The following is a 21,754-nucleotide window of genomic DNA, read 5'->3' as shown; positions in this document are numbered from 1 at the left end:
GCATCACTGAAAAACAGACCAGCGGGAAAGCGCACGGATTACTTTTTTTTTTCTCCCCCCTAACCCCTGTTCCTTCCCATTTGATAATGGGCCGTTCTAAATCGAAACGGATATTAACATATTAGTAAAGACCAGATTAAATCGAGAATAGTCTGATGGGTGAAAATATGATCACTTGATGAGAGAACAGCTGTGCAGCCTGAGGGAAGGAACAGGGAACAAGCTTTTTTTGAGACTTTCTCAAATCATCGACAGTCTATAGTTCCATCATGCAGCCCATATATGTGTTGATTTCTGATACATTCTAAGGTTTGTATCATTCACAACTAAAGTTGCCAAATAACTCTAAATCTATCTTATAGGACCTGTTTCAAATGATCACTTTAATGCTCAACATAGCCACTTCATATGCGCACTTACTCCGGAATGGGAAAAAATATCCTTTCCATTTTATTAAGCTAAGTTCAATTATATTCTCCTTACTGTAAACTCATTTAATATAAAATAATGAAACTTATAAGCATATCTGGTCTGCTAAATGAACAAGTCTACAGTCTATATCATAGACAGATAACATACGGTATCTAGTCTGATAAATGAACAAGTCTACAGTCTATATCATGGAACATAGACAGATAACATACAGTATCTAGTCTGATAAATGAACAAGTCTACAGTCTATATCATGGAACATAGACAGATAACATACAGTATCTAGTCTGATAAATGAACAAGTCTACAGTCTATATCATGGAACATAGACAGATAACATACAGTAGGCCAACTCATATTCTGTTCTCCTGAAGAAAAAAAAGATTCATATCAGAATGTTTCTTTAGACCTGCCTAAAATAAATAATGGATTTATTGTGATGGTGTATTTTGATTTATTAGACATTATTAAATGTAGATGTTCCATCAGAGGCTTCTATGTGTGGAGGCCTGGAGACGCTAACCGTGTTTCTGTTAATTAACGGTCAATTACCATGAGACAGACAGGCTTTTTCATGACAATAACCGGCTGACAAAACTTCATGACCACCACAGCCCTAACTGCAGTACTGTTTATTATAACAGACTACAGTACTGTGTAGTGTAACAGGCTGCAGTACTGTGTAGTATAACAGACTGCAGTACTGTTTATTATAACAGACTACAGTACTGTGTAGTATAACAGACTGCAGTACTGTTTATTATAACAGACTACAGTACTGTGTAGTATATCAGACTGCAGTACTGTGTAATATAACAGACTGCAGTACTGTGTAGTATAACAGACTGCAGTACTGTGTAGTATAACAGACTACAGTACTGTGTAGTATAACAGACTGCAGTACTGTGTAATATAACAGACTGCAGTACTGTGTAGTATAACAGACTGCAGTACTGTGTAGTATAACAGACTGCAGTATAACTGTGTAGTATAACAGACTGCAGTACTGTGTAGTATAACAGACTGCAGTACCGTATCATTAAGACTGCTCATTAAGACCTGACTCTGTAATGATTCATTCTCTCTGTCAGTTTATGGTAAGTAACACTTTCTACTGGGCCATCATTAATTCATGTTCATCTCCAAGACTGAGCTAGGCCTCTCAACATGCATTATTCATAACAGACACAATTATCTGAGGGAACAAACTAACCGCAGCACAGAGGTGTGTGTGTTGTGTGTCCGTGCGTGTGTGCGTGTGCGTGTGCGTGTGCGTGTGCGTGTGTGTGTGTGCTTTTCAGCACCAAGCATCCTCACAACATCACGCACATGCTCTCTCTCTCTCACACACACACACACACACACACACACACACACACACACACACACACACACACACACACACACACACACACACACACACACACACACACACACACACACACACACACACACACACACACACACACACACACACACACACACACATTACAGCATCAGACAGTAGTTTGTACTATTACAGTTATAGCATCTCATCTTCTCACGCTTTAGTTGAAATCAAATCAAATGTTATTGGTCATATACACATGGTCAGCAGATGTTATTGTGAGTGTAGCGAAATGCTTATGCTTCTAGATCTGACAGTGCAGCAGTATCTGACAGGTAATATCTAACAATTCCACAGCAAATCCTAATATCTACAAATTCCCCAACAAAACCTAATACACACAATCTAGTAAAGGAATGGGATGAGAACATTTAAGTATAAAATTATTATTGTCCTTGATGAACTTTTTTGCCTTCCTGTGACATGGGGTGCTGTAGGTGTCCTGGAGGGCAGGTAGTTTGCCCCCGGTGATGCGTTGTGCAGACCTCACTACCCTCTGGAGAGCCCTGCGGTTGTGGGCGGTGCAGTTGCCGTACCAGGCGGTGATACAGCCCGACAGGATGCTCTCGATTGTGCACCTGTAAAAGTTAGTGAGGGTTTTCGGTGACAAGCCACATTTTTTCATCCTCCTGAGGTTGTAGAGGTGCTGTTGGCCCTTCTTCACCACGCTGTCTGTGTGCGTGGACCATTTCAGTTTGTCGGTGATATGTACACCGAGGAACTTAACTTTCTACCTTCTCCACTGCTGTTCCGTCGATGTGGATAGGGAGGTGCTCCCTTTGCTGTTTCCTGAAGTCCACAATCATCTCTTTTGTTTTGCTGACATTGAGTGAGAGGTTATCAGCCTGTATGTAGCCTCGCTACTTTTATAGCCTCGCTACTGTATATAGCCTGTCTTTTTACTGTTGTTTTATTTCTTTACCTATCTATTGCTCACCTAATACCTTTTTTGCACTATTGGTTAGAGCCTGTAAGTAAGCATTTCACTGTAAGGTCTACACCTGATGTATTTGGCGCACGTGACAAATAAACTTTCATTTGATTTATTTTCCTGACACCACACTTCGAGGGCCCTCATCTCCTCCCTGTAGGCTGTCTCGTCATTGTTGGTAATCAAGCCTACCACTGTTGTGTCGTGTGCAAACTTGATGATTGAGTTGGCGGCGTGCCTGGCCACGCAGTCATGGGTGAACAGGGAGTATAAGAGGGGGCTGAGCACGCACCCTTGTGGGGCCCCAGTGTTGAGGATCAGCAGAGTGGAGATGTTGTTTCCTACCTTCACCACCTGGGGGCGGCCCGTCAGGAAGTCCAGGACCCAGTTGCACAGGGCGGGGTTCAGACCCAGGGCCCCGAGCTTAATGATGAGCTTGGAGGGTACTATGGTGTTGAATGCTGAGCTATAGTCAATGAAAGCATTCTTACGTAGGTATTCCTCTTGTCCAGATGGGATAGGGCAGTGTGATGGTGATTGCATCGTCTGTGGACCTATTGGGGCGGTAAGCAAATTGAAGTGGGTCTAGGGTGACAGGTAGGATGGAGGTGATATGATCCTTGACTAGTCTCTCAAAGCACTTCATGATGACAGAAGTGAGTGCTATGGGGCAGTAGTCATTTAGTTCAGTTAACTTGGCTTTATTGGGAACAGGAACAATGGTGGCCATCTTGAAGCATGTGGGAACAGCAGACTGGGATAGGGATGATTGAATATGTCCGTAAACACACCAGCCAGCTGGTCTGCGCATGCTCTGAGGACGCAGCTAGGGATGCTGTCTGGGCCGACAGCCTTGCGAGGGTTAACACATTTAAATGTTTTACTCACATCGGCCACGGAGAAGGAGAACCCACAGTCTTTGGTAGCGGGCCGTGTCGGTGGCACTGAATTGTCCTCAAAGCATGCAAAGAAGTTGTTTAATTTGTCTGGAAGTAAGACGTCGATATCCGCGACTGGGCTGGTTTTCTTTTTGTACTCCGTGATTGTCTGTAGACCCTGCCACATACGTCTCGTGTTTGAGCAGTTGAGTTGCGACTCCACTCTGTCTCTATACTGACACTTTGCTTGTTTGATTGCCTTACGGAGGAAATAACTACACTGTTTGTAGTCAGCCATGTTTCCAGTCGCCTTTCCCTGATTAAATGCAGTGTTACGTGCTTTCAGTTTTGCGCGAATGCTGCCATCAATCCACAGTTTCTGGTTAGGGAATGTTTTAATTGTCACAGTGGGCACAACATCTCCTATACAATTCCTTATAAACTCGCTCACTGAGTCAGCATATACGTCAATGTTGTTCTCTGAGGCTACCCGAAACATATCCCAGTCCACGTGATCGAAGCTATCTTGAAGCGTGGAATCCGATTGGTCAGACCAGTGTAGGATAGACCTAAGCATGGGTGCTTCCTGTTTAGTTTCTGCCTATAGGTGGGGAGCAACAAGATGGAGTCATGGTCAGATTTTCCAAAAGGAGGGTGGGGGAGGGCCTTGTATGCATTGCGGAAGTTAGAGTAGCAATGATCGAGCGTGTTACTCGCTCGTGTACTGCAATCGATACGCTGATAGAATTTAGGTAGCCTTGTTCTCAGATTAGCTTTGTTAAAATCCCCAGCTACATTAAATGCAGCCTCAGGTTATATGGTTTCCAGTTGCATAAAGTCCAGTGAAGTTCCTTGATGGCCTTCTCGGTATCCGCTTGCGGGTGAGATATACACAGCTGTGACGATGACCAAGGAGAGTTCTCTTGGGATATAATACAGTCGGCATTTGATTTTGAGGAATTCTAGGTCAGATGAACAAAAGGACTTAAGTTCCTGTATGTTGTTACAATTACACCATGAGTCGTTAATCATGAAACATACACCCCTGCTCTTCTTCTTACCGGAGAGATGTTTATTCCCACTGCACTGAAAATCCCGTTGGCTGTACTGACTCTGACAGCATGTCCCAAGCTAGCCATGTTTCCTTGAAACAGAGTGTGTTACAATCCCGGATATCTCTTTGGAAAGCAGCTCTTGCCCTGATTTCGTCGACTTTGTTAACTAGGGACTGGACATTAGTGAGTAATATACTCGGAAGCGGTGGGCGGTGTGCGCGCATCCGAAGCCTCACTAGAAGACCGCTCCGGCACTCTCCTCCGGCGGTGTTGTTTTGGGTCGCCCTCTGGAATCAGTTCAAATGCCCTGGGAGGTGCAGACAAAGGATCCGCTTTGGGAAAGTCGTATTCCTGGTCGTAGTGTTGGTTGTGCTGGTAAGTTGACGTCTCTCTGATATCCAATAGTTGTTCCCGGCTGTATGTATTAACACTTAAGGTTTTCTGGGCTAACAATGTAAGAAATAATACATAAAAAAACAAAGGACTAGAAGCGAAGCTGCCATCTCTATCGGCGCCATCTTACATGCTTTAGTTCACATGCTTTAGTTCACACGCTTTAGTTCACATCCTTTAATTCACACTCTTTACTTCACTTAAGTTCACAGAGACGAGAGGAGAGGAGAGGGGAGGGGAGAGGAGGGGGGGAGGGGAGGGGAGGGGAGGGGAGAGGGGGAGGGGAGGGGAGGGGAGAGGAGAGGAGAGGAGAGGAGAGGGGGAGGGGAGGGGAGGGGAGGGGAGGGGAGAGGAGAGGAGAGGAGAGGAGAGGAGAGGGAGAGGAGAGGAGAGGAGAGGAGAGAGTTCACATGTTTTAATTCATTTGCTTTAGTTTCTCTGTTCAGTTGAAAGGCTTTACCCAGGACTCCCTGGAAAACATTGGCCAATTGTTACTGAGGGGACTCTCCTGGTTAAATAAATGAGAATGAAATGAAAGTAAATACAGCGACTTTGTTGTGTTTTTCTTTCCCTGTACATACAGGCAAGTGTTTCTGTTGCGTAACGACACCAACAGTTCTCACACTGAGAGGAAGTAGAGGCTGCATGATGGAGAGAAAAAGAGAGAGAGACAGTGAGAAGGAGACAGAAATAGAGGGGAGAGAGAAGGAGAGGGAGCGAGAGAGAGAGGGAGAAAGATACGGAGAAAGAGAGGGAAGGAGAGAGAGAGGGAGAGAGAGAGAGAGAGAGAGAGAGAGAGAGAGAGAGAGAGAGAGAGAGAGAGAGAGAGAGAGAGAGAGAGATTAATTAATTATCTGGCTATAATTAAATTCAATGAGGATAGTTTCCTGTTGCACTTTACAAGACAGACGAGCTAAGAGCTCCGAGCAACCAGCCATTGTATTGTTTTTACATCGTTGTATTTTAAATCGGTGTCAGTGTATCAGTGTTTTGTTACTTGCCCATGTTTTTTGTGGACCCCAGGAAGAGTAGCTGCTGCTTCTACAAAAGCTAATGGGGATCCAACTAAAGAAATAAAACAAAGACAGGGGATCTGTAGTAGTAGGATCCAGTCAGCCATTACAACACTGATTATTGACCTCCACTAATCAAATACTGTGTTTATCTGCTGCTGCGTGTCTACAAGAGAGGAGAGGAGAGGATAGATGAGAGCGAGGTTAGGAGACAGCAGATGAGAGGGGTGGAGAGAGGAGAGGAGAGGATAGAGGAGAGCGAGGTTAGGAGACAGCAGATGAGAGGGGTGGAGAGAGGAGAGGAGAAGATGAGAGAGAGGAGAAGAAGAGAGAACGGAGAGAGAGGAGAGGAGGAGAGAGAGGAATGGAGAGGGGAGATATAGCAGAGGAGAGGAGAGAGAGAAGAGGAGAAAGAGGAGAGAGGAAAGTGAGGCGAGAAGAGAAGAGAGAGAAGAGGAATAAAAAGTTGGGCTGCTTTCTTACAAACTGCATAAAAGTTTATGATTATTTTGTCACAACTCTCTCTCCATATCTCTCTTTCCCCCTTCCCTCTATCTGTCCTCTTCTAGTTTGGGAGAACGGAAGTGATTGACAACACTCTAAACCCAGACTTTGTCAGGAAGTACATCCTGGACTACTTCTTTGAGGAGAAGCAGAATCTACGCTTTGACGTGTGAGTAGTTATTCTCCTTGATCTGGTCCTCCGAGGACTCACCAGGCAGACAGGTAGGGAGGGTGTATGAGGTTTACATGTGATGTGCCGTTTCTTCCCAACCAACCCTTCCTTTCCATCCTCCTATCTCTCCTTCTCCTTCTTTCTCTTTTCCTTTCATCTCTCCCCTCCTTCTGCTCTTCCTACTCTCCTTCTCTCTCTCCCTTCTTGCCCTCTTTTCTCCCTTTCCTCCACCACCTCTCCATCTCTCTCCTGTGTAATAAGTAATTCATCGTTATTCTCCTCTGTCTTGATTGTCATGTGTTGTTGAGATTAGGATGAAAAGAACAATCAATATTTTATATGATGGTTTTATCCTCATTCTCCATACTGCCTGAAGTCCCAGCAGAGTCCCATAATAATTACAGTCCTCCTCCCTCCTCCCTCCTCCATCCTCCCTACTATATCCTCTTTCCCTCCCCCTCCTCCTCCCTCCTCCATCCTCCCTACTATATCCTCTTTCTCTCCTCCACCCTCCTCCCTCCTCCATCCTCCCTACTATATCCTCTTTCCCTCCCCCTCCTCCTCCCTCCTCCCTCCTCCCTCCTCCATCCTACCTAATATATCCTCTTTCCCTCCTCCACCCTCCTCCCTCCTCCATCCTCCCTACTATATCCTCTTTCTCTCCTCCTCCCTCCTCCCTCCTCCATCCTCCCTACTATATCCTCTTTCCCTCCCCCTCCTCCTCCCTCCTCCCTCCTCCATCCTACCTACTATATCCTCTTTCCCTCCCCCTCCTCCTCCCTCCTCCATCCTACCTACTATATCCTCTTTCCTCCTCCACCCTCCTCCCTCCTCCATCCTCCCTACTATATCCTCTTTCTCTCCTCCTCCCTCCTCCCTCCTCCATCCTCCCTACTATATCCTCTTTCCCTCCCCCTCCTCCTCCCTCCTCCCTACTATATCCTCTTTCCCTCCTCCTCCCTCCTCCCTCCTCCATCCTACCTACTATATCCTCTTTCCCTCCTCCTCCCTCCTCCCTCCTCCATCCTCCATCCTCCCTACTATATCCTCTTTCCCTCTCCCTCCTCCTCCCTCCTCCCTCCTACCTACTATATCCTCTTTCCCTCCTCCTCCCTCCTACCTACTATATCCTCTTTCCCTCCTCCTCCCTCCTCCCTCCTCCATCCTCCATCCTCCCTACTCTATCCTCTTTCCCTCTCCCTCCTCCTCCCTCCTCCCTCCTACCTACTATATCCTCTTTCCCTCCTCCTCCCTCCTACCTACTATATCCTCTTTCCCTCCTCCTCCCTCTTCCATCCTCCCTACTATATCCTCTTTCCCCCTCCTCCCTCCTCCCTCCTACCTACTATATCCTCTTTCCCCCCTCCTCCCTCCTCCAATTCTCCATCCTACCTACTATATCCTCTTTCCCTTCTCCTCCCTCCTCCCTCCTCCCTCCTCCTTCCTCCCTACTATATCCTCTTTCCCTCCTCCTCCCTCCCTCCTCCTCCCTCCTCCATCCTCCCTACTATATCCTCTTTCCCTCCTCCTCCCTCCTCCCTACTATATCCTCTTTCCCTCCTCCTCCCTCCTCCCTCCTCCATCCTCCCTACTATATCCTCTTTCCCTCCTCCTCCCTCCTCCATCCTCCCTACTATATCCTCTTTCCCTCCTCCTCCCTCCTCCATCCTCCCTACTATATCATCTTTCCCTCCTCCTCCCTCCTCCCTCCTCCCTCCTACATACTATATCCTCTTTCCCTCCTCCTCCCTCCTCCATCCTCCCTACTATATCCTCTTTCCCTCCCCCTCCGTCCTACCTCCTCCTCTTGCATAACAGCCCCTCTCGTCGTCTTGAAAGGCCCAATCAGAGTGCAGGGCACAGGTGACACTTTATTAAGAGGCTTTGAGAATGGAGATCATTTCCTTATTCCCTTAACTCCCTCTGTACCTCACCTCAGCGCACGTCAACAAGGGGAAAGAAATGTATAACAAAATAACTATAGTCTGTCTAGCTTTATCTTTTGCTTTCTACTGTGTAGAGACAGATGTCCTAATGGACTTCAGTAGCTAGCTACGTATCCACCGTGAAGAGACAGAGGCCCTCAAGAACTTCATGACATTGTAGCTAGCTACATATCCACTATGAAGAAACAGAGGTTCTAATGGACTTTAGTAACTAGCTACAGATCCACTATGAAGAAACAGAGGTTCTAATGGACTTTAGTAACGAGCTACATATCCACTGTGAAGAAACAGAGGTTCTAATGGACTTTAGTAACGAGCTACATATCCACTATGAAGAAACAGAGGTCCTAATGGACTTTAGTAACTAGCTACATATCCACTGTGAAGAGACAGAGGTTCTAATGGACTTTAGTAACTAGCTACATATCCACTGTGAAGAAACAGAGGTTCTAATGGACTTTAGTAACGAGCTACATGTCCACTGTGAAGAAACAGAGGTTCTAATGGACTTTAGTAACGAGCTACATATCCACTATGAAGAAACAGAGGTTCTAATGGACTTTAGTAACTAGCTACAGATCCACTGTGAAGAAACAGAGGTTCTAATGGACTTTAGTAACGAGCTACATATCCACTGTGAAGAAACAGAGGTTCTAATGGACTTTAGTAACTAGCTACATGTCCACTGTGAAGAAACAGAGGTTCTAATGGACTTTAGTAACGAGCTACATATCCACTGTGAAGAAACAGAGGTTCTAATGGACTTTAGTAACGAGCTACATATCCACTGTGAAGAGACAGAGGTCCTAATGGACTTTAGTAACTAGCTATATATCCACTGTGAAGAAACAGAGGTCCTAATGGACTTTAGTAACGAGCTACATATCCACTATGAAGAAACAGAGGTTCTAATGGACTTTAGTAACTAGCTATATATCCGCTGTGTAGAGACAGAGGCCTTCATGGACTTTATGATACTGTAGCTAGCCTCCCTCTGTTCATATCCAGCCTCTGTAGCTAAGTCATCAGTCCTCTGTAGCTCTGTCATCAGTCCTCTGTAGCTCAGTCATCAGTCCTCTGTAGCTCAGTCATCAGTTCTCTGTAGCTCTGTTATCAGTCCTCTGTAGCTCAGTCATCAGTCCTCTGTAGCTCAGTCATCAGTCCTCTGTAGCTCTGTCATCAGTCCTCTAGCTCTGTAGTTAGTCCTCTGTAGCTCAGTCAGCAGTCCTCTGTAGCTCAGTTATCAGTCCTCTGTAGCTCTGTCATCAGTTATCTGTAGCTCTGTCATCAGTCCTCTAGCTCTGTAGTTAGTCCTCTGTAGCTCTGTCATTAGTCCTCTGTAGCTCTGTCATCAGTCCTTTGTAGCTCAGTCATCAGTCCTCTGTAGCTCTGTCATCAGTTCTCTGTAGCTCTGTCATCAGTCCTCTGTAGCTCTGTTATCAGTCCTCTGTAGCTCTGTCATCAGTCATCTAGCTCTGTAGTTAGTCCTCTGTAGCTCTGTCATTAGTCCTCTGTAGTTCTGTAGTTAGTCCTCTGTAGCTTTGTCATCAGTCCTCTGTAGCTCTGTAGTTAGTCCTCTGTAGCTCTGTCATCAGTAGCTCTGTCATCAGTCCTCTGTAGCTCTGTAGTTAGTCCTCTATAGCGCTGTCATCAGTTCTTTGTATCTTTGTCATTAGTCCTCTGTAGCTCAGTGATCAGTCCTCTGTAGCTCTGTAGTTAGTCCTCTGTAGCTCTGTAGTTAGTCCTCTGTAGCTCTGTCATCAGTCCTCTGTAATTAGTCCTCTGCTGAACGTGTCAGAGGATATACTGTGACTTAACTTATTTTGGGTCCTTTACATATATAGTAACTCAGTCAGGGAATTGGGGGATGAGGATGGGTGGACAGTGGACGCATTCAAGTTGAATTACTTTTAGCCAAAGTTTATCACCGGCAGCAGTTACTAAGACACATTTTTAAAAACGTTATTGTTTCTAAAGTGAATGGGTGAGTGACAGCAGGGGAGTCTTGGACAACAGTGAAAGGAAAATAGACTTCATTCATGAAGTGTAGAAGGATTAAGTGAAATAAGTGGTTTTACCGGTTAACAATTTGTCATTTCAAGTTAATATAAATTGATTTTGAGTGGCTTTCTGTTTGTCCAAATGTCATTGTATGAGGAATGATATCAAACTACTTTGGTTCTGTTTGTTAATGTTCAAACGCCAGCCAGTTAATAAGCCATGAATAATTTTCTCTCCGGCTCCTGTCAGCGCTTGCCTCTTTAATGTGTGTTTCTTTCTGATTTCAGATATGATATCGATTCCAAAAGTCCAGATCTGGCAAAGCATGTAAGTGAAAAAGTTATCACTCTGTGCTCATGCCTTATAGTTGCTTGTTTTTTACTTTGCAAATCTATCCTCTATGAATGGAAACTTTTGTTTTTAAAATGGGAACTTTTATTTTGAAATTCATCCCATTCCTTATTTTTGTTTCATGCTAATCAAAATCCATGTCATTCCAAAGCTCAAATAGTGCATAATAGTGCATTACTTCCCATAGTTTCACAATGTGGCCTTGCTGTCTGTCCGTGCGCCTTTTCATTTGTATAATAAATATAACATATTACTTTATGTATTGATAGAGAATAGCTTTCAGAAAAATCCAATAATACATATATTTTTGTGTGTCGTTATGATTTAATGAAGCACTGTAATTTGTCACACCATTATCAAAGCTTATCAAACCCATTTTCCGAACCTCTAGGCATGATGTATTGTACTCCAATGCTATTAGCAATGTACTCACAAGTAATGATGACCAATGGATGGTGCAGTGAAAGCTTTGATAAGCAACCCATTGCTCACACATACACAATTATAATTATATGTGCAGCTAGCAGTTTGCATAATACCAGAATATTCATCATTATTTCCACATTTGTCATGACTATGTTGTATTGTTTTGTACTTGCTTTTGTGTTAATAGCTCTCTCCTCTCACACAAATACCACTTCCCTCTTCATCTCTTTATTTCTCTACCACCCTCTTCTCCACTTCTCTCCCTCTCTCCTGTTTTCTCGTGCCCTTGTTTTGATGATGGTGTTGTATGGTTTGAGTCTTGTGCCTACATGATGTGCTCTGTTGTTGTCTATGCTGCTGCCTGGTGTACTCCTCCTCTTCCTCCTCCTCCTCCTCTTCCTCCTTCTCCCTGGAAGCCCTCCGACATTGACGTACGTGTTTGACTCCTCTGACAAACTTTATGCTTATAACAACGCCTATAATAAGGCTTATAACACACTGCTTAGCGCCATCCTAACTTTACCAACTGTCCTTGTTACCCCGTCTCCCCATCTCTCCCCTGAACCCCCTCTATCCTTCCTCTCCCTCCTTTCTCACCCATCTCTCCCCTGAACCCCCTCTATCCTTCCTCTCCCTCCTTTCTCACCCATCTCTCCCCTGAACCCCCTCTATCCTTCCTCTCCCTCCTTTCTCACCCATCTCTCCCCTGAACCCCCTCTATCCTTCCTCTCCCTCCTTTCTCACCCGTCTCTCCCTGCTCCCTGTTTCCCCCGTCACGCCTCACTCCTCCATCTTTCCCGCCATCCCGTCCCTCCAGCAGGACTTCTTGGGGCAGGTGTTCTGTACTCTGGGAGAGATCGTAGGATCCCCCGCCAGTCGACTGGAGAAGCCCCTGGGGTGAGTAGTGCTGCCCTTGGTTGATTGATTGGTTGGTTGGTTGATTGATTGATTGATTGATTGGTTGGTTGATTGATTGATTGATTGGTTGGTTGATTGGTTGATTGATTGGTTGGTTGATTGATTGGTTGGTTGATTGATTGATTGATTGATTGATTGGTTGGTTGATTGGTTGATTGGTTGGTTGATTGATTGGTTGGTTGATTGATTGATTGATTGGTTGGTTGATTGGTTGATTGATTGATTGGTTGGTTGATTGATTGATTGATTGGTTGGTTGATTGGTTGATTGGTTGGTTGATTGATTGATTGGTTGGTTGATTGATTGATTGGTTGGTTGATTGATTGGTTGATTGATTGATTGATTGGTTGGTTGATTGGTTGATTGGTTGATTGATTGGTTGGCCTGTGTGGGTAAGTAGAATTGGTCTTAAACTGAGACTGATGTTACCACGAGCATCAGAATGAACCGCAGAAGTTGCAGATGAACAAGATGCAAGATGATGCACTCACAGAGGATTTGAGCATGTACACGGCTGTGCTTCAATCTGCTACAGCGTGATAGCTATGAGACCAAAAGAGCAGAGAAGTTCAACTTCGCACTTAGTCTTTTTAATTATTATATATTTTTTTAGTGGGTGGATCAGCTTTAATATTGCGGATAGATTGTTGCTTTCATCAATGTACATGTCTGAATCATTTCCAATCCCCCATATATTTTGGGGGTAAATACTCTATTTCTGATGTCCATCCAGTTTGATTTCGTATTTGTAACTGTGCTATTTCACAAATGTTCTGAACCTATAAACATTTTACAGACCCTGTATGTTTTACATTGGTTTTCTTGTTGTTATTAGTCTCAACCTTCAGCTCCATTCAACCCCTCCCATCTGTCTCAACACCATCCATTTTGAATTTCTATCTGGTATACATTTTTCAACGGTGCTGTGATGCTTTACAAAAGTACTGAACCTTTCTATTCTCATAATTTCTACAGATTGTAAATTAAAGATAAACATGTTTGCTAAAATAATTATTATATTGATTGATTGATTGGCTATGACTTTTCAAATCTTCCAGTATTGCTATCTGCAGCATTAGTTCTAGGTAAATGTTACAATTCTTCAACCATTCCTGGACCTGTGACCAAAAACGAGCTACATATGGACAGTACCAAAATAAATTATCTAATGACTCTGCCTCCTCACAGCAAAATCTGCAAAGCTGGGAAGGTTGTAGCCCCCATATATATACTATTCTATTGGTTGCGAGAATTTTGTATAATCATTTAAATAAAACAATTATTCAGTTTTGAATCCTGCGTTGTTTTGCATGTCAATTCATGAACCATGTGCCATGGAATCGGTACATCGAAAATCTCTTCCCAACTATTTAGCAATCTATATGGCACAGCTGCCAATTTTTTGGTCCTTAAATGAAACTGGTATATATTTTTATTCATCACCATTTTCTTTAACCATTTTTGGTCTTTAATCCGACAGACAAGTTCCTTACTTTTTCTCCCTTCCACTTGCCTCTGCCATTTCTGTGGTAATGCTGCAATTAGTTGGTTGTAATTTTGGGTAGAGCAGACATTTCCATATGTCTGTGTTAGCTGCATGTGTGACATAACTCCACCAGTCCTATTTATGATATCATTTACAAAGATTATTCCTTTTTTATTTTGTTGAAAAATGTCTTTTTTTTATCAGTTCGTATATTTGAGTTTAACCATAATATTTGTTGTATTATTTGTTGTCTTTTCAGGTGGATTAAACTTAAATTGCAACCAACTTTCTAAGGCTTGTTTAAAAAATAAAGATATTTTGGAGATTATTTCATTTTCAAATTACCGAAAGTGAGCGGTTGTAATCCGAATAAAGGGAAAAAGGCCATTCTTGAACATGAGGTGAGACATTCTTGCTAATTTACTAGAGAACCATTTTGGATTGAAGTATAACTTTTGTATGACTGATGCCTTTAGTGAGAGATCTAATGCTTTCATATTTAATCATTTCTGCCCTCCGAATTCATATTCATCAGGCCCTTTTAATTTTGTCTGGCTTGCCATTCCAAATAAAATGTTATATTTTTTGCTCATATCATTTAAAAAGCAGGTCACTAGCTGTAGGCAAAACCATAAGCAAATAGGTAAACTGTGTTATGACTAAAGAGTTAATCAGGGTGATTTTTCCACAGGTGTTTTCGTTTCCATGGTAGCAAGATCTTATCTATTTTTGCTAACTTTTTTTAAAAATGTATTGGAGTGAGATCATTTCTTTCTTTCGGGACATGTATACCGAGTATGTCCACATCCCCGTCAGACCATTTTATTGGTAGACTATATGATAATGTAAAAGTTGAATTGTTTCGTGATCCAATACCTAATATAGTACACTTATCATAATTTGCTTTTAATCCAGAGAGGTTTGAAAAAGTATCTAGATCCTCTATGAGGCTGTGGAGGGATTCTAATTGTGGATTTAAAAGAAAACATTAATCATTAATAAACATTAATATCAAAAACGTTTGGTATACTTCCACTGGTATGCCATCCAGCCCTAGAGTTTTCCCAGCCTTAAAGGCTTTAATTGCATCAAGAAGTTCCTCCTCTGAGTCTTTCTGTACAGATGTTAATTTTACATTATTAATAGAGAAAAAATCCATACAATTAGCTTTGGTTAGTGGAGATGGAGGAGACTGAAACGAAAACATATTCTTAAAGTACTTTACTTCCTCTTTCATAACATTGTTCGGGGAATCATGAGTGACTCCATCATTTGTAACAAGTTTCAGTGAAACAAATTGGTAGCATTTCTATGTTGAAGATTGAAAAAGAATTTGGTGCATTTTTCCCCATATTCCATCCAGTTCAATTTATTTTAATAATATATTACACTGAATCTTTCTTGAATAAGTTCCTCCATTTCTTTTTGTTTTTCCTCTAACTTACTCTGAGCCTCTATGGTAGTTTTTATTGCTATCTATCTGTTCTGTTTGTCCTTCAATGTCCTTTGTTAATATGGAGTTTTTTTTACCTAAATTGCTTTTGTTTTATAGATGAGTACTGAATTGCATGGCCTCTAAAGGCACATTTAAAAGTGGCCCATACAATAAGAGGATCTGCTGTACCTATGTTATGTCTGAAAAAGTCAGTTATAAATTCTTCTGTCCTAGTTATCATCCAGTAGGCTTTGATTACATTTGCAATATCCTCGCCCACGTGGAAATTCTGTAAGAGTAATATACATGCCAATTATCTGATGATGCGATTGCATTCTGTTCTCTATCAAAACTTTTTTAAAACTTTTGGTGCCAGAGAGAATGACATAAGAAAGCAATCAAGACGACTAGCTCGCGCTTAGTCTTAGCAGAAATCAGCCCGATATCGCTGTTTACTTGGTGTATCACTGACTCTACCTTTAACTAAGCCTTGGTTCTGTTCTAATACCCACACTAGCACACCACGTAGTCTTACAATGAAACACTACATGTATATTTAGCATGCATGGCCCTCGTTCCGTTGCATCGCCATCCCAGTGGCTCTTAGAGAGAGTTCCCTAACAACCAACCACTTGGGTCAATCAACAGTAACACTGAAACCCCAAATGACCTTGCTCCGCCTCAAGAGCTGAACTGTGTTCAGTCATGGAGCCAAATTGTACTTGCACCAGTTGCCGTGTGCTTGACTTTCTCCACGTCGCCCACTAGATCATGAAGAGCACCATTGGCTCTCTATATACGAGGCTGTGCATTGGAACGTAACACAGCCAGCCAGCGCTTTCATTGGCTTCCCTGTGTTCTAGAGTGTGTCCCAAATTGCGCTATTCCCTGTACTGTATATATTCCCTATATAGTGCACTACTTGTGCACAATAAAGGGCATGGGAGGCCATTTGGGACAATGCCCTAGACTCTAGCTGACTAGGTGACTGTCGTCTATAGCCATCTGTGGAGTAATATGTCTGTCGTCTATAGCCATCTGTGGAGTAATATGTCTGTCGTCTATAGCCATCTGTGGAGTAATATGTCTGTGTCTATAGCCATCTGTGGAGTAATATGTCTGTTGTCTATAGCCATCTGTGGAGTAATATGTCTGTCATCTATAGCCATCTGTGGAGTAATATGTCTGTCGTCTATAGCCATCTGTGGAGTAATATGTCTGTCGTCTATAGCCATCTGTGGAGTAATATGTCTGTCGTCTATAGCCATCTGTGGAGTAATATGTCTGTCGTCTATAGCCATCTGTGGAGTAATATGTCTGTCGTCTATAGCCATCTGTGGAGTAATATGTCTGTCGTCTATAGCCATCTGTGGAGTAATATGTCTGTCGTCTATAGCCATCTGTGGAGTAATATGTCTGTCGTCTATAGCCATCTGTGGAGTAATATGTCTGTCGTCTATAGCCATCTGTGGAGTACTTGATGTGTTCAGATTAGACTGGTGTGCGTTGATGGCGCTAGTAATTGAACCGGGGCCGGGGGCTTCCTGTGTGTGTGTGTGTGTGTGTGTGTGTGTGTGTGTGTGTGTGTGTGTGTGTGTGTGTGTGTGTGGTGTGTGTGTGTGTGGGGATGTGTGTGTGTGTGTGTGTGTGTGGGGTGGTGTGGGTGTGGGTGTGTGTGTGGTGTGTGTGTGTGTGTGTGTGTGTGTGTATGTGTGCCTGCCTGCCTGCCTGCCTGCCGCAGTAACACTGTTACTGTCATTAGGGAAGCAATCTGCCATGCAGAGACACCCTCTAATAGAGACGCACTGTCAACATGAGAGACAGACAGAGAGACACCATCTAACAGAGATGCACTGTCAACATGAGAGACAGACAGAGAGACACACTGTCAACATGAGAGACAGACAGAGAGACACCATCTAACAGAGACGCACTGTCAACATGAGAGACAGACAGAGAGACACCATCTAACAGAGATGCACTGTCAACATGAGAGACAGACAGAGAGACACACTGTCAACATGAGAGACAGACAGAGAGACACCATCTAACAGAGACACACTGTCAACATGAGAGACAGACAGAGAGACACCATCTAACAGAGACACACTGTCAACATGAGAGACAGACAGAGAGACGCACTGTCAACATGAGAGACAGACAGAGAGACACACTGTCAACATGAGAGACAGACAGAGAGACACCATCTAACAGAGACACACTGTCAACATGAGAGACAGACAGAGAGACACACTGTCAACATGAGAGACAGACAGAGAGACACACTGTCAACATGAGAGACAGACAGAGAGACACCATCTAACAGAGACACACTGTCAACATGAGAGACAGACAGAGAGACACCATCTAACAGAGACGCACTGTCAACATGAGAGACAGACAGAAAGACGCCCTCTAACAGAGACGCACTGTCAACATGAGAGACAGACAGAGAGACACACTGTCAACATGAGAGACAGACAGAGAGACACCATCTAACAGAGACGCACTGTCAACATGAGAGACAGACAGAGAGACACCATCTAACAGAGACACACTGTCAACATGAGAGACAGACATACCAGCAACGCATTGCAGAGCTATTAGTAGCTACTGCAGGTTATTATAGATCTGTGTTTTTCTATCTGTTTTTACATTGTTATTTGAACCTCTGTTTAGTTTCAATTAGTTTTCAGACCTGATTTGTACGTTTTTATTTAGTTTCAGTTGTTTAAAAAATATATGTATATATTTCATTTTTGTGTTAATATCATTTAGTTTCAGTTTTAGTTTTAGTATTAGGGACAGAAAGCATGCATGGGAGGCTAGGAGCCATTTGTGTAATTTTGGATAAAGTGATCTAACTCTACCAGTCCTATTTATATAATTTACAAAGATTATACCATGTTTTTTTTTATCAATTAGTATATTTGCGTTTAACCATACTATTTGTTGCTATATTTGTTCTGTATTTTCTGGTGGATTAAATAAAAATTGCAACCTAACCTTCTATGGCTTGTTTTAAAATAGCAATATTTTGGAGATGATTTCGTTTTCAAATAACCGAAAGTGAGAGGTTGTAATCTGAATAAAGTGAGAGGTTGTAATCTGAATAAAGGGAAAAAGGCCATTCTTGAACACGTGGTTAGCCATTCTTACTAATCTTCTAGAGAACCAGTTTGGATTTAAGTATAGCTTTTGTATGACTGAAGTCTTTAGTGAGAGGTCTAATGCTTTAATATTGAATCATTTCCGAATTCATATTCATTATATAAATAGGCCTGTTTCATTTTGTCTAGTGGGAGATCTGAATCTGGATTGGTTGATGCCAGTATCTGATAGGCTGAAAGATATTTGTTTTGAGCTAAATCTAAATCAGCTGAACTAAACCAACTCGTCCTAACTGGAAACTCTAGTGCCATAGTAGACAAAATGGAAACTCTAGTCCCATAGTAGACAAAATGGAAACTCTAGTCCCATAGTAGACAAAATGGAAACTCTAGTCCCATAGTAGACAAAATGGAAACTCTAGTCCCATAGTAGACAAAATGAAAACTCTAGTCCCATAGTAGACAAAATGGAAACTCTAGTCCCATAGTAGACAAAATGGAAACTCTAGTGCCATTGTAGACAAAATGGAAACTCTAGTCCCATAGTAGACAAAATGGAAACTCTAGTCCCATAGTAGACAAAATGGAAACTCTAGTCCCATAGTAGACAAAATGGAAACTCTAGTCCCATAGTAGACAAAATGGAAACTCTAGTCCCATAGTAGACAAAATGGAAACTCTAGTCCCATAGTAGACAAAATGGAAACTCTAGTCCCATAGTAGACAAAATGGAAACTCTAGTCCCATACTAGTCAAAATGGAAACTCTAGTGCCATTGTAGACAAAATGGAAACTCTAGTCCCATAGTAGACAAAATGGAAACTCTAGTCCCATAGTAGACAAAATGGAAACTCTAGTCCCATAGTAGACAAAATGGAAACTCTAGTCCCATAGTAGACAAAATGGAAACTCTAGTCCCATAGTAGACAAAATGGAAACTAGTCCCATAGTAGACAAAATGGAAACTCTAGTCCCATAGTAGACAAAATGGAAACTCTAGTCCCATAGTAGACAAAATGGAAACTCTAGTCCCATACTAGACAAAATGGAAACTCTAGTCCCATAGTAGACAAAATGGAAACTCTAGTCCCATACTAGACAAAATGGAAACTCTAGTCCCATACTAGACAAAATGGAAATGTATGGTGCTTTTTATAATGGGGCAGCAGGTAGCCTAGTGGTTAGAGCCTTGGACTGAAAGGTTGCAAGATCGAATCCCCGAGCTGACAAGGTAAAAATCTGTTGTTCTGCCCCTGAACAAGGCAGTTAATTAACCCACTGTTCCTAGGCTGTCATTGTAAAATAAGAATTTGGTCTTAACTGACTTGCCTAGTTAAAAAAAAAACATTATTAAAGACACTCACATACTTTATTTTCATTTCAACCACTTGATGTCTATGATGTACCAGGTTCTTTGCTAAAGAACGATGTTAAAACAACCATAGGGGCTGATTCACTTGATCCCTTCTTACTGCAGCTCTCTCTGCCCTACTTACTGCAGCTCTCAGCCCTACTTACTGCAGCTTTCTGCCTCACTTACTGCTGCTCTCTGCCCTACATACTGCAGCTCTCTCTGCCCAACTTACTGCAGCTCTCTGCCCTACTTACTGCAGCTTTCTGCCTTACTTACTGCAGCTCTCTCTGCCCAATTTACTGCAGCTCTCTCTGCCCAACTTACTGCAGCTATCTGCCCTACTTACTGCAGCTTTCTGCCTTACTTACTGCAGCTCTCTGCCTCACTTACTGCAGTTGTCTGGCTCACTTACTGCAGTTCTCTGCCCACTTACTGCAGCTCTCTGCCCTACTATCTGCAGCTCTTTTCCCTACTTACTGCAGTTCTCTGCCCACTTACTGCAGTTCTCTGCCCTACTTACTACAGAACCACTGACCTATATTCTTTACTTGACTATCGTTTCTGGCGTTATCCCTAAGATCTGGAAAGCGGCACATGTCCTCCCCCTACATTAATGAGGAGATCCTTCTGTCCAATTTCCAAATTAGTTGGAAATTGGTTTTTGAATCCCTGGCCAACTGTCAGCTAAGAACTTTTTTAACTTCTCACTCTATTCTTAATGTGCACCAGTCTGGTTTCAGAACTGGACGTAGCACCGTTCCAGCTGCTATGTTTGTTTTAGATTGTGTTAAATTGCTTAGATCATAAAAATCATTGTTCTGCCTTATTTCTAGACTTTTCCAAGGCCTTTGACACTGTTGACCAGAATTATCTGTCAGAGAGGACACAATGTGTGATTTCTGATGGTGTTAAGTTTAATTTCCTGGATAGGTGTACCACAGGGGTCAATATTGGGACCTGTCCTCTTTACTATTTTTTATTGAAATGTATTTTATATATTTACATTTTATTTATTTTGACCCCCTTGTTCTCCCAATTTCAATTATGATCTTGTATCATTGCTGCAACTCCCCAATGGGCTCAGGAGGCAAAGGTTGAGTCATGCGTCCTCTAAAACATGACCCGCCAAACCACGCTCCTTAACCAGGAAGCCAGCCACACCAATGTGTTGGAGGAAACACCGTTCAACTGGCGACCGAAGTCAGCCTGCAGGCACCTGGCCCACCACAAGGAGTCGCTAGAGCACGATGAGCCAATTAAACCCCCCCCCCCCCCCCCCCCCCCCCAGCCAAACCCTCCCCTATGTCATTGTCCCAACTGTTGGCCAGGTTATGTTAGAGCTGCAAAATAACTTTGTTGCCTTACAGAAAACCCTGGTTGGTTTAAAACTTGTACTTAATGCGGGCAAGACTAAATACATGTTGTTCTCTAATTCTGGCAAAAATATTTCAGTTGGGCATACATATTTATTCACTGGATGGTTCTCCCATCGATCGGGTTCCTGCCTATAAATATTTGGGCATTTGGATTGACAAAGATGTCATGTTTAAAAAAAACATACAGATGAGCTAGTTAAAAAGCTATGATTTTAAAGTGGACATCTTTTTTTAAATAGATCTTGCCTCTACCTAAATAGCAGGAAGCAGATTGTACAGTCAACTTTCCTGCCAGTTTTTGTCTGTGGTGACACCATTTACCAGATTGCAGCTGCCACTACTCTTAACCCTTTGGATGCTGTCTATCATAGCGCCCTTTGCTTTATCACGGGTGACAGTTTTAATATTCATCACTGCATCCTGTATCAAACGGTTGGCTGTTCCACATTTAAAGTCCCGTAGATCACTTCACTATTCCCTTTTTGTTTACAAAGCTCTACTACACAAGCTTCCAACTTACCTAACTTCATTGCCAAAGTATAAAATAATGAGTTACCAAACCAGCTTGCAGGATTGGTTAACTCTT

General features: G+C 42.7%; 1 protein-coding gene across 3 annotated transcripts in view; it reads left to right on the top strand.

The window, feature by feature from the left end:
* Positions 1–21,754, top strand: part of LOC106572802 (copine-5) — a 195,618-nt gene that overhangs the window by 53,914 nt on the left and 119,950 nt on the right. Inside the window, exons 4-7 of one of the 3 annotated variants that reach the window (XM_045696439.2) lie at positions 6,659–6,762; positions 11,000–11,039; positions 11,906–11,920; positions 12,307–12,386. In XM_045696439.2, coding sequence (XP_045552395.1) covers positions 6,659–6,762; positions 11,000–11,039; positions 11,906–11,920; positions 12,307–12,386 — 239 coding nt within the window. The remainder of the gene's footprint in view (positions 1–6,658; positions 6,763–10,999; positions 11,040–11,905; positions 11,921–12,306; positions 12,387–21,754) is intronic. The other 2 variants (XM_045696442.2, XM_045696441.2) reach the window with 2 other exon arrangements.

The sequence above is a fragment of the Salmo salar genome, chromosome 15 (genome assembly GCF_965601325.2).
Source record: "Salmo salar chromosome 15, fSalSal1, whole genome shotgun sequence".
Classification (NCBI taxonomy): domain Eukaryota; kingdom Metazoa; phylum Chordata; class Actinopteri; order Salmoniformes; family Salmonidae; genus Salmo; species Salmo salar.
This window is presented reverse-complemented; position numbering and strand designations above follow the sequence as displayed.